Source organism: Tripterygium wilfordii, chromosome 18, assembly GCF_013401445.1.
Source record: "Tripterygium wilfordii isolate XIE 37 chromosome 18, ASM1340144v1, whole genome shotgun sequence".
Taxonomy (NCBI): domain Eukaryota; kingdom Viridiplantae; phylum Streptophyta; class Magnoliopsida; order Celastrales; family Celastraceae; genus Tripterygium; species Tripterygium wilfordii.
The window spans coordinates 7,822,456-7,836,522 of NC_052249.1; the positions used below are offsets into that span (position 1 = coordinate 7,822,456).

At 35.8% G+C, this 14,067-nt stretch overlaps 1 protein-coding gene across 1 annotated transcript; it reads right to left on the reverse strand.

Moving 5' to 3' along the window:
- Nucleotides 1-257: 257 nt before the first annotated feature.
- LOC119984485 (bromodomain-containing factor 2) lies at nucleotides 258-6,157 on the reverse strand. Its single transcript, XM_038828468.1, has 8 exons — nucleotides 5,907-6,157; nucleotides 4,445-5,085; nucleotides 4,229-4,306; nucleotides 3,441-3,684; nucleotides 2,820-2,940; nucleotides 2,361-2,481; nucleotides 1,334-1,741; nucleotides 258-597 (listed from the first exon to the last, which is right to left on the reverse strand). Exons 2-8 carry the CDS (start codon nucleotides 5,036-5,038, stop codon nucleotides 400-402), a joined length of 1,764 nt encoding a protein of 587 aa, XP_038684396.1. The 5' UTR covers nucleotides 5,039-5,085; nucleotides 5,907-6,157; the 3' UTR covers nucleotides 258-399.
- Between the last annotated feature and the right edge of the window lie 7,910 nt (nucleotides 6,158-14,067).

The window sequence follows — 14,067 nt, forward strand, 5'->3', positions numbered from 1 at the left end:
GTTAACACATACTACTACTCCCGCTTTCGAGCGAAACCCAGCCCAAAATTCCCACATTTAGCTTGTTTCTTAAAATGGTTCTGCCATATTATTATCCGCAAAGCCTCTCAAAAGAGTGGTATCATAGCATGTCAATCTGGTACTTCACAGCCTAAAATCTAACAACATTGTTTTATTCAGTTTGCAGGGAAGAACCACTAAATGCGAAACACCACCACCCTGCACCCCAAAAAAAAAAAGGCTAAACATCCCGCCCCCATGAAAATGTCTGCGTTCTTCTATAAAAAGACATTTTTTGCAAGGTTCTTATAACAAGATGTAATGGATTAGTTTACATCAGATCAAGTTGGCTGCAGAAGCCAGCATACAGATGTACATCAGGTAAAACTATGTACCTACCTACTTCATCAAAGTCTCAACTGCGGCATGCAAGGAACTAGAATGACCAGTAACCTGATGAGGAACCAGTGAATGAGGCCCACTCCAAAGAGACTTCCGATTGCTGGGGAACAAAAACCCACATAAACTCGGAAGCATGGGATTTTCGAGAAGGAAATGCTCGTACATTTTAGCCCTTTGTTCCTTTTCTTGCAACTTCTGCAATTCAACCTTGGATCAGTAGTTTCCTCAGAGAGAGGAAAAAAAAATAACTAAAATATCATAGAAACTAAAACTATTATGCAGGAAAATCTGGACAAATCTAATCCAAGTTGGATAGACACAAGTGAAGCCAGACATTACAACATTTCATTATGAATGAACCAGACAGAATGCCAACCACCACTTGCCCAAATTGCTAAGTGTCTCACATAAGAAAAGGAAGACACTAATGCCTACTTTTTTCCAGAAATAAAATATTAACTTCTTTACCACAATTATTGAAACCAATATAAACAAAGAGTTATATGCAACATAATCCTTTTTGTATAAAAATATGCTAAGACATGTCTTTTATTAAGGGATTATAATTTGGAGGGTGAAATGCTGAGATTAACAGGGTTTAATGCTGCATGAAGTCAGTCAAAAGTCCACAGGAAAATCTGGATATAACCTTGCAAAAAAAATTAAATACCGCAAAGCATAGAGAATGATATACAGAATTTCATTCACAAGATCTCCCAGAGCACTCCAAAACCTATTTCATACAATACATATCAAGCAGTTATGGAAAATGTACCACACTACCACCCATAATCCATCAAATCTCATCAAGGACAATTTGCTTTCTTTTGAAAGAAAAGAAAAACACATCCATAGGCATTTCTATAATGGATAGGAAAAAAAAGAAGCATGCTGATGCTAAGCAATAAAAACTTGATGCCATCGAAGTTACCTTATTCTTCCTATCTGAAATTGCATTTTCTTCCTCATCCTGCATAGACAAATCTCCTTTCTGAGTATTAGCTTGGACTGCCATACCTGACTTCTCATCAGTCCGGGATTGTCCATCCTCTTTTGATCTATCACCTAATTGAGGTTCCACAGGACTTTCACCCTCTTTCCTTTCAATCTCCATGTTGTTCTCTTCTTCCTCCTCGTCCTCTTCCTCTTCCCGTGATTCCTGCTTCTCATCCTTAGGGCTGTATTGCGGCTCAGCAACCTCCACTTTCATCTCTCCTCTCTTTCCTTCCACCTCATTGTCAACATCTGCATCCACATCCGCATCCACATCCAAATCCAATGATTCCTCCACATTTGATGACGAGTCCTCACCACGAGGACTTTCGACAAGTGAAGTTTCCTGAGGTGAAGATATAAAAGAACATTAATTTTCACCGAGTAGAAAACATGACGAGTCCTCACCACGAGGACTTTCGACAAGTGAAGTTTCCTGAGGTGAAGATGTAAAAGAACATTAATTTTCTCCGAGTAGAGAAATCATGACCATCTTCCTCTAGTATTTTTTTTGGTAAAAGAAGAAAATTTTTAACCATTAGATATGTTACAGATGCAACAATACATGTGCAGACTGCATTGAGAATTGCCAAATTACAAAATCATTAAATCTGAAATATAAATACAGATTATATCCTATATCCTCTTATTCAAACACTTTTTTTTATCCCTGTTTACAAAATATTACTAGATAATTCAGTAGCTCTCTTCTCCAAACAAGTGACTTAGAGGAAAATCAACGATGGAGCAACTAAAACTAAAATTTATTCCAGGTATTACAGGTTGCACCCCTTCATTGCTGTAATAAGATTTTCCATTCAAGAAAAAAATTTAAAAAAAAAATTAAAGAACTCAAAAGTGAACTAGAAATTTGTGGAATAATAGAAAAGGTCTACTGTAGTCAACTGCTTTTGTTGATTGACAAAAAAATAAACAGAGACCTACTGTAGTCAACAGATTGGTACCTCTTGTCTGAATTCTTCAGCACCAATCAGGGCTTTACTGATTCTAGAATTCTCCTCTCGCTCTCTTTTACGTCGCTTCAGAACACATATCGCACACAAACAATCATGTTTATGACGCCTTCTGCACATAGAAAAGATTGCACATCTAAGGAACATCTACTCTATTTGGGCAAGGAAAAGGGAGAATATTGTCAGTAAATTATTTGAAAGTATAATAGCAGATTTAATAATTTGAAACACATGTTTAATGTCAGGTGTACAAAATAATTAGTTTATGACGTGACTGATGATCACATGAGTTTTAACATGAAGGAAAACCTCAAGCAAATATTAAACACAATTTCAAAAATCATACCATACCCCTTTGACCAATGGCTAAAGTTTGAAGTCTAAACACCAGAAAAAAATAAATAAAAAATAAATTCAGCAAGAATAAACGTGGTAATGAGCAAAACATACCCATGACGTTTTTGTGACTTCTGTTTTAACTGGCTACTTCTAGCTTGCACTCTCCCCTGACTCAATGATGTATTATCGTCTGCCTGAGTGCCATCAACACCTGCTTGAGTGCCATCAACACCTAACACAAAACAATAATCACATACTTGGAGTCTTGGACTTCTATCAGAAAAACAGAGCTCCACATCTCTACACCAGAACACAAACACACACACACAGGTGCACACCTTTATTTTTAAGAAAATTATTATGTGTTGAGATTATTTTAGCGATTTATCACAGGCACACATATCTTCGTGCCAACATTTAATTACCCCAAGTACATAATCCATTTAGCACCTAACCTTTTCATCAATTAACAGCAAATTCACACATAAAATGAATAAAAATCAAAGGGTTGGTAGAGTCCAGAAGACCAATTTCACTTGACAATGATGGATTGGAGAAGTGCATGCACTTAAACATCACTTGACTAGAGCTTTAAAAAGTATATGGACGTAGGTTAAGTACCACGCTCTTGGCCACACATACCATGAGCTTAAGAATCTCAAGTCAAAAGTAAATTACGTTAAGAAAGCCAGTTGAAACAAACGGAATAAAAATAAAAGTGAAAACCCTCACCATTAGTTCCCCTTGGTTGCTCAGTGTATAACCCAGCTCCTGTCCAGTATTTCATAAAATTCTTCTTAACACGCTTCATAAGGTCAACAATATAGTCACCTTTATTGTTATACCTGTAACAGTTTTCCCAAATGTACTGTACATCCTTGAAGACATCCTCGGAATTCATATACTTATTACAGCGTTCAATATTGCTGCATATTGTCCCAAAATCCATTGGTGTATCTATGACATCAAAATAATCCTAACCCAAGAAAGGAAACAAAGGAAAAAAATAAGGAAGATGATGAATTTATCGTATTGGTCAAACAAAAAGAGATGCTGAAGCATTATAGCAACACTCAAGATGCCAAAGCAATAACAATCAATGGTTGATCAACCCCAAGCACAATACTAATTACATTTCTAAAAACATAACTGGAATCTAAAAAATAATATATTTTTCTCAGGTAACCACCTTTCATCTTACAAATTCAGTGAGTTGTAGAGACACGTTAATCTTTTGAGGAAATAGATCTATCATTAACAGAGATGCTGAGATCCTTACCCTTCAGGGAAAAACACTCAACTGCACCAACAAAAATTGAGCAAGTGTGTATGCTAATAACATCAACTGTGACAAGTCATTCTCCATAAATTTTACAAGCACCCAAAATCAAAGAAAGTAGAGGAGCATCAATTCCTATCTAAAGAGCTTTTTAACACGACAGCACAAATGGCTACAAACACAATAATATTGGTTCTCTACATGCACCAGCAGAAGTATGCATGTAACTAGTCATACTTACAGGTATTCCCAAAGCTTCAGGATTCACTGGGACATTGAAGGGTTCTGCTGCATCCATTTTCATAACCTTTTTTATCACCTGTGAAAAGAAAAAAAAACCAAACCAATAAGTATATATTCATAATCAATATATAAAGACACTTCCACAATCACATATGTGAAGATGTGTGAATAATTATGAAACTCAACAGCAGCTCATCTTGCATCCTCAACATACCATCAAGGCAGATTCTAATTCTTGCTTGTTATATCGACTATTCTGCTGAGATGCCTTCAAATTATTCTTCTGTGAACCTTCAGTCTGCACCACCGCAGCATTGCTAGTCCCACTGTCGACACTACTAGATCCACCGAACACCTTGCAAGACTTAATCTTAATGCTCCCAGCTTTCTTTGACATGCTCCCCGAAACACCCATCTTTGTTTGACGCAATGAGTTTGCACTATCTTCAACTCTCTCAGTTACCATACCTCTTTTCTCCATACCCAGTTGGCCCCCACTACTCTTATCAGTGTCACTTTGAGACTCCAACATTTTGGAAGTCTTAAGCTTAAGCTTAAATTTACCAGCAGCCTTATCTATCGACCCATCAGGGTTAATGCTAGCAAGATTCACTGGCTGGTCAGTGCCGGTTGAAGAAGGAGTGTTGATCTCATTTTGCATCCGAGATTCATTTTCATCGTTATCAAACTCATCTGCATTAGAATTATCTTCTGAATTAACACTAATTACATTTGAGACTGCCTCCTTTGCAGCCACAACAGGGGGCGCTTTTGGTTTTCCTTTCTTGTGCCCACGCTTACGCTTCATGTTCAAGAATTCACTCTCTTGCAATGTAGTTAAAATTGAGATTTTACCTAAAATCAGAAACAGACTGTAAAAGCAGAATCGTAAAATCGTATTGTAGGATATGTATTTTGTAGAATTAACTACAAATATCAAAACAGAATGCAAAAACAATAAAAATTTCCCACAGTCACATAGAACATGTTCAATGGCATGTTTCAACATTAAAAAACTATAATGACGACATAATAACATCATATAATGACATGAAATAAGTTTCAACATCACAAAAAAAAATTCAAATTATTTAATGAACTATAAAGGAATCTCAAAATAATCTCACATATGCATTGAAACAAAATTTAGCTTTAACATTAAACTTATTCAAATAACAGATATATAACTTAAGGAACAGGAAAAATATTTCATACAACGCTGTCACAATAATCTAATATGATGTAATACTTGCACAAGGTGCAAGTTCCAGCCCCCTCCAAAAAATTAAGCATATCATCACACTTAAAAAAATCTGATCATCTGGGGAAAAAAAAAAAACCTTCAAAGAAAATATTTAATGCGGTATCTACTTCAGCTTCGGGTATCCTTCATCATCTTTTTTCCCGGTATTTCAAGCTAATCATAATTACCAAAATAATCTGATATATTTAATAAAACAAAAATTCAACCAGTATTTTTGAAATTGTCGATTTCAAGCAACATAACATCGAGAAATTAAGAGAACGAATACAAAAAATATACTCAATTCGAACAATTTTCAGGAAGACTTTTCTAATAAAACAAGGAAGAATCATGAGAAGCAAAGACGCAGCGTAAATCGGAGGTAGATGATAATCGATGAATAAGAAAGAATAAAGCACAAACATCTTCGTACCAACGGCACATGCAGGATCGTAAAGATGCACTTCTCCTCCTAGTTTCGGTTGTGCACACTGCGCAGTATCTGCAGACTAGCATAGCTCCCCCTTCTATGACTAGGGAAGACCCTCTTCTTCTCTTCCTCGGGGGCTAGGAGCACGAGCCATATTAGATTAGATGTGCCTGGAACACCTCAGGGAAAGCGAACTAACTTCCTACTTTAGTTAGAAAGAGGCTCCGGCACTGCTAAAAGGAAACATCGATTCGGTAGAAAGAGGTCGGCTATTATCCATCGAGCCCTATAATGGAAAGAGGAAGGCCCTGTTACAAAATCAGATAAGCAAAGCCCTGTTACAAAATCAGATAAGCAAAGCCCAGCCATAACTATTCAAAGAGCCCGGCCCACTTAATTGGCCCATATTTCTTGTCCACAAAATAAACGAGAATGATCCTGAGGTGAATCGGGCTGAGATATGCAAATTGAATTCTGAGATAAACATGATATTATACAGGGAAGAGGTGATGTGGCGATAGAGATCTAGAGTTGAATGGTTACTATATGGTGATCATAATACATAATTTTTCCATAAAAAAGCAAGTCAATGCTTAAGGAAAAATAGGGTTGAAGGGATTGAAGACGATACGGGGGTTGGGTTCAAGATGAAGAGCATGTTGCATCTATTATTATTAATTATTTTGAGGGGTTGTTCAGTCTAAGTTTCCTGAGGATAGGGGGTGAAGTGTTTAGTGATTTTCATGAGGTTATGACACCGGCTATGAATGGTAGTCTTGTATTGAAGCCAACCGAGGAGCAAATTCGACGGGCTTTGTTCCAAATGCATACTACGAAGGCTCTCGGGCCTGATGGTATGCCTCCTCATTTTTTTTCCAAAAATATTGGCACCTTGTTAAGATTGAAATCGTCCAGATGGTGCAAGATTTTTTTCTGAATAGGAAGATGTCGGATCAAGTTAATGATACCCATATCTTCCTTATCCCAAAAGTGGCTAATCCAAAGCATGTCTCTGAATTTTGTCCAATCAGCCTCTATAATGTTGTTTATAAGGTGATCTCTAAAGTAATGGCTAATCGTTTGAAGACCTTTTTTGCCTCTAGCTGTTTCAGACACCCAGAGGGCTTTTGTTAAAGGTTGTTTGATAACAAATAATGTTTTGATTGTTTTTGAAGTAATGCATCATTTGAAGACGTTGGGTAGGGGCGGGACCCTTATATGGCGATAAAGCTTGATATGACTAAGGCTTACGATTGCATGGAATAGGGTTTTTTTAGGGCTGTTTTGAGGAAGATGGGTTTTAGTGATCGCTGGGCGTGTTTAATTATGGAGTGTCTTCAGTCAATGAGGTACTCTATGATTATTAATGAGAAGGCTCATGGTTCTTGGACTCCTACTCATGGTCTTCGCCTAAGGTGACCCCCTCTCCCCTTATTTGTTCTTAATCTGTGAATAGGCTTTTTTCAAGAATGTTGGATTTTGCTCACAATAATAGGGTGTTTCAAGGGGTGAGAGTGGCTAGGGGGCTCCATGTGTCACCCATTTATTTTTAGTCGATGACAATCTATTATTTTGTCAGGCGAACAATGATGAATGTAGTGATCTTTTAGAGATTATTCATAAATATGAACAACTTTCTGGCCAGCTTGTGAATATCCAAAAGTCTAATGTTTTTTTAGTCGGAATACTCCTGCCTCTCGGCTGATAAAACACATGAGCGCTATTTGGAATTACCAGCTTTGATTGGTAGATCTGAGAAAATAATATTTGAGTATATCTGAGACAGAGTTACGAAGTGCATTAATGGATGGAATGAGAAGTGTCTTTGCCGTAGCGGCAAGGAGGTGATGCTAAAATCTGTGATCCATGCAATCCCATCTTATGATATGTCTTGTTTTAAATTGTCAAAGTCAATTTCGCGATGGATCATGTATCATATGGCGGGATTTTGGTAGGGTTCCAAAGAGGGACATCAAAAAATTTCCTAAGGGATAGGGAGTATAGAGATTTTGTCCTAGAGGTGGATTATACAAATGTTGTTAATGCGCTGAAGGAGGATGATTATCTTGAGTCTAGCATGGGTCATTTTGTAAGGGAGGCAAAGTCCATTATGGTGAATGTAGGGGTCATTAGATGTTAGCATGTTCTCAAGGCTGGTAATGCTATAGCTCATTCCCTAACTAGAAGGGCCAAGTATGGTAATAATAGAAATATTTGGGTGGCTAGTTGCTCTTCAGAAGTTGGTTCTTTGGTTATGAGAGACCAAGCTTCTATTTCAGTAATGTTCTGAAATTTAATGAACTTTTTTCTTCTTAAAAGAAAGATCATATGTAAGTAATGTAACCCTATATTTCGAAATTGTTAAAATCGTTCAAAATAAAATAACTTACTATTTTGAACGATTTTACAAACGATTTTGCTCAATTTACGATTTCACTCCGATTTAACTACATTTTGACTAGGGATGACAATTCTTACCTGACCCGCCCAAACCCAATGAGACCACCCCGATCCATGTGGGATTTCCCCGATTCGACTTTAGGACGGGGCAAAAAAACTCAACCCACATGAGGAGCGGTGCGAGGCTGGATCTACTTCCCACCCCGCAAGTGACCCTCTCCGACCAATAACATTTTTTAAATTTTGCATAAATATACCTAAGTTTTCTAGAGATATATTTATACATAAAAACATATTTTCGGCTGATGTTGTTATGAAAACCTAAGTCAAATTGACTGAAAACAAATTTCTTAATTTAAGTATATAATTTATTTTATGTTGTTAAAACCCTAAACCTTAAGAGTGCATTTGGAATGAGGGATTTTGGGGGAAGAAAAGAAAAGAGAAATGAGTTTCCTCCCAATTCACTTATTTGGATAGTTTAGAAAAAATAAAGGGGAGGGATTTGAAGAAAATTGGGGAAAATTTCATCAAATTTTTATCAAAATACTTCCTCTCCAAAACGGGATCATTTGGAAGGAGGGGGATGGTCGAATTAGGTTATCTATAAGTTCAAAACCTATTTTACCCTTATACATAATACTTTAACATAAAAGCAATGATAAATTAGTAAATTAAACTAATTTTTCTTGTACCATGAATTGTTGAAAGTGTTTGGCATCCTCTTGGTACTACCTTTGGTCCTTTTATCGAGGCTTATGCTTGTTTGTGCTTTTCTATTCAATGGAATACCACTTCTAGCACCAATTGGCTGAAAGGCGAATGTAGTAACTCTACTAAGAGGGATGCTCAATCCATGAAAAGTCACCTCCATGTTCACATGTCACAAAAACGTGTTGACTATCAAAAAGCTTGAAAATCTGTTGGAGTTACCAAATCGGAATAAATTTGGAATTTAAGTTACTGAACAGAAATGCTTGAACATTCGATGATCGAGTTAGGACTTGAAAAATCTTCCTGAAAAATCTTTCAATTGCGAAAAGTTATATTGTAAAACTTAAGATTTTTAGAGGGGTCTAGTTGAACTAATTTTAAAATATGGGGTAACTTAATCGAAATGGATGAGAAATGAAGTGGGTATAAATTTAGAAAGGACAGAACTTTGGGATAAAAATCGAAATAAAGGAAAAAATAAAAAAATATATATATATAAAAAACTAAAACTACATAACATCTCCATGCGTGTGTCTCTCTCCCTCGCGATTTTGGTTTTCTACAAACCTAGATGATGCCCCCATTGACGTGACCAAAGCTGACCAGACACACCAAAGTAGCCATCGAACGTCACGGGCAGCCGATGAATTCGCTAGTGATGTGGACTTGAGAGGTATTATCGCTTTCTCATTTCTCTCTCGCACACACGGCCTAGCCAATGGTGCTGTGTGTGATGCCATTAGAGGTGCAATTAGTGGCAGACATACCTGAGGGCAAGTGCCCACCCTCAATTTTTTTTTACCGATAGGTAAAAAAAATTTTGATAGAAGTTCATTTTTGCCCACCCTCAATCTCAGATTGTCCTAAGTCCCAACCCATCCCAACCCAACAATCCCCCATTCTCTTCAACCCACCCTAATATGCTTTGGCCTAAGTTCCAGCCCAACCCAGCCTAGCATTCCCCCATTCTTTTCAACCTCTCGTCACTTTTTGGTTCCTCCCTCACAAGTCTCAAAGGCTTGTCTTAGTCTAGTTGTCTTCTATTTGTGTTCGATTCATCTCCCTCATTTTCAATTTGTCTAGAATCTAAATGTCTTTGATTTATCTCTATTTGTCTATGTTTATTTGATTTGTCTTTATATGTTGTTTATTTGTTGGATATTGATGTTTGCACTTTGAAAATTGAAATAGGTCGGTATTAGGTACATATTATTGCAATTTGTAAACACTCCCATTACTCATTATTATATAAACTTATGATTTTTAGTAATATTTTTCGAAGGCATAATTATAACCAAAAAATTTTATTTTGCCCACACTAATATAAATTTCTGCATCCGCCCTTAGGTGCGAGTACTGTTTTCTCTTTTGCTTTGATTTACGAGTGGAATTTAATGGAGGTTATTAATTGATTTGGTTGCTTGAAAATAAAATATTGATTTGAGAGCTCGATTAATGTTGTAATCGTATTTTAATTATTCACAAGCCAAGAGGTGGTCTTGAAAGATGTAGGTTGGTTGTTTTCTTTATTCATGGAATATAGGATTCTATATTTATTGGCCTCTAGTGCCCGATATTTCTTGTTTTGTATGATTCAATGAATCGTCTCCTTCGCTTGACCAGTAATTGATATTCGTTCTTGATTGCTTCATATTCTATTCTTGGAAATCATAGTAGTTATTTGTTTCGTTGTATCGTTTCGTGATCTCTATTCATTGATTCACAATAGTACTAAAAAATGAATAATTAAAAATGCTTACTTTTTAAAAAAAATAATAAAGAGCTTGTTGTATAACTATAATGTCATAGATAAGACAATTAACAACACATTTTTTTAATAAAGGGTAGATGAGGGATTGTGCTTAACACAAGAGGAAGGTGAATTGTATCCCCAAATTTCAATTGAAATCATTTTTTACAATTTCAAACAAATCAATGTTAATTAACAAATAACATACAACTTTGGACTCTAATGATTATCCTAATCAATATTCAATCCAATGCAAGATGTGATACAATATGGTGAATGATCAAATATCAATTAATCAAGAATTACACAGTACAAAATTTTCAAACAACACACTACGCACAAATTTTGCAACACAGATTTCACCTATCAAATGGTGTCGAAATGCAACAAAATTTTATATGCAATGTCACAACACCTTTATAAACACTATATCAAAATTTCAGATCAAAATTCAAAGTTTAAATCAGCCTGCTAATCCTGTTGAAATTCCTGCAATTTGTAACAAGTAGCAAGTAAGCAAGCAAAATCAACACAGCGATTTATAATAGTTCGGAGACCCTTCTCCTACGTCTAATACCTAGATTCACCAACCTAAGATTTAATTTCCAAACTCCACTAAGGTGTGGTTTTAAGAGCCCCTCAAAACTCCTTACACAAGGGTTATTTGCACCCCTCCAAACTCAAGAATACACTTTGCCCTTCACATGAGACTTTAGCAAGGTTTGAAGAGTAAGGTTCTCACAAGTTAGAACTAAGCTATTTAGTGTGGAACTCTCAAGAATATAACAACACTCTCAAGGTAGGATATTATATTTAGAGTAGAAGAGGTTTTGATGTTGAGAACACAAAGCCTAAAGTACGTAGGAACTTCCCTTTTGCAAAAGCAAGAGTAGTGAGAAGTTCTTGATTGTAGAGGCTTGTACTGGAGAAGATTCTTCACTTGATGAAGAAGATGATGTAGCAATAAGAAAGAAAGCTTGATGATTGATGAACTTGATAGCAATAATTTCTCTCAAAGATAATTTTCAATTTGCTTCTCCAAATTTTCCAAATGTGAGAGAATCCTAACTTTATTCCAAAATGATATATGTCCATAATTTTAATGTCCATAAGTGTCCATAATCTAGGTGGCATGAGGAAAAGTGTGGGGGACTATTTTAAATAGTCCCCCACACTTTTCCTCATACCACCTAGATTATGGACACTTATGGACACCAAAATTATGGACATGTAGTGCTTCCGAACTTCATTTGTCTCTGCACATTCTCCATCATTGGATTAATTTTCAATCTCTTAATCTTGGCCTTCCATTCATGACTCAATCTTGGCCCTTGATACATTTGAATCAACAAATCCTAGCCACCCCGTAATAATCCGTTGGAAGCATGTGAGAAAAGGTGCAAGCTTTGTCTACAATGTGTTGTCACAAGCTCCTCTCTTGGATCAAACTTGGACTTTTTCATCTTGACCTTTCATAGAGAAAAACACAACTGGACCGTAGGATGCAAGCTTGAGTAGATCTGGTCCATTGAACACATAAACTTTAAAAAGGAACAAGTCTCAAGGAAATCTTCTATTTGATTGTAGGAGCCAAGTGTTGTTTGGATGGGGCAGGTAGTACTTCTTTGCAGCTGAAGACATCTTCTTCTAGTGGGCAAAAAGAGCCTTGTCCACTTTTGGTAAACTAAGCTTGATCGCCCTTCACATGCCCATGCTTTGACAAATCTCACAATGACCTTGTTGGCATGTTCTAAGCCAAGTATTTTAGGCTCCGTTTGGATGAGTGGATAAGACTCCATATGATATAACATTATCCTTTAATGAACTTATCGGGTGTTTGGGCTATTTTTAAATTACTCAGGATAGTATAACTTTATACAAAAGTGGTTCTTATACGAGGCCGACCCTATAATATTAAAACACCTCCAACTCGTTTTTATTTTATACGGAGCGCTTAGTATAAGAAATAATATATCAAATGACAAAAAAAACCCTCAATCTCACTTTAATTGAGGGTAATCCAGACATATTACCACAAATCTTATACTATACAAGCCTAATATCATATTATTTCCAAACACCGGATAGGATTAAATTATACATCAACTTATACGAGGATTAAATTATACATTGGACAGGAAAATTATACTATCCAATACGGAGCCTTAGGCTCCAAGACTTAAAATCAAATTCTTTAAGAGCTTCCCTCCAACAAGAGACAATCTTCTACAAGATTAAATAAATTAAACTCAACTCCTATAGTTTTCATGTACTATCCAAATGAAAACCATGCATATAAATGTTTTCATGAGCCAATCTTACATAATCGGGTTCAACCTTGTGCCACTTGCAAGACTAAATTATTCACTTAATAATTTGACTTTGCAGCTCAAAATTCTTCAGACAATGTAGCTCTAAGGCTGGTTCCATTCACCTCATAATATACCTTAGTGGAAAGTTGGCGAACATAGGATTTTCCATAGTTTCCTAGAGCTCTATGCGCATTCTTGAAAATGGACTTCAACTCACTTGAGCATAATGAATTTTGAGTGTTACGTGATCAATGATGATTAACCTACAAGGAAATGGGAGGAAGAGCTCCCCAATTACATATAAGCTCAAAAAACTTAATATGAAGCACATAGGTTAATTATATTCAAAAAATAACCCAGAAAATTCAGATTACTGTATAATAAATCATTTTATACATATTAGAACGCCCAAATAAAATTTCATAACAATCAAAAATCTTTTGGTCACTCAACCAAGTAAGTAGGTCACTTATAGTGAAAACAGATAAATTCTAAGTGTAACCTTACTACCAATTTACAAACTCAGTATAAATGACATTTTCTAATGAACTTTCTAAAGTCAAATATATTCATAATGATGAAACTAAGGTGCACACAAAATTTCATTTAAATTGGAGTTCATTTGGTTCACCACGTTCGCAAAGAACACTTGTGCACAAAATTAGGTTAAACCTAGTTTTGGCGGAATTTAAGCATATGACCAAATATATATGTGATGCACTTAATTTCTCATGATTATAGTCCTAGAACATATATTAGACCCTCATGTGCATGTGGTTCAAGTTTCAAGTTATTTAGACGTAAGTTGGTTAAAATATGATAATTGGAGAATTGATGCCCTAACTTAATCCATTCTAGTTCATTTGCAAAATTGAATTTCCAGCATATATTCAAGCATGTATATATGTCAAATTCACATAGAATTAGGCAAAAGCCTCACTTAAAGCATGTGATCATGTAAGATAATTAATAAGATATATTCATTTAA

Excerpts from the sequence above, each read along its gene's own strand:
- LOC119984485 (XM_038828468.1), bottom strand. The coding sequence starts at position 5,038 with ATGAAGCGTAAGCGTGGGCACAAGAAAGGAAAACCAAAAGCGCCCCCT. Across the intron at positions 2,941-3,440 it reads GCAACCAAGGGGAACTAATG|GTGTTGATGGCACTCAAGCA; the intron begins GTGAGGGTTTTC and ends GTTTTGTGTTAG. Across the intron at positions 2,482-2,819 it reads AAGTCACAAAAACGTCATGG|AAGGCGTCATAAACATGATT; the intron begins GTATGTTTTGCT and ends TTCTATGTGCAG.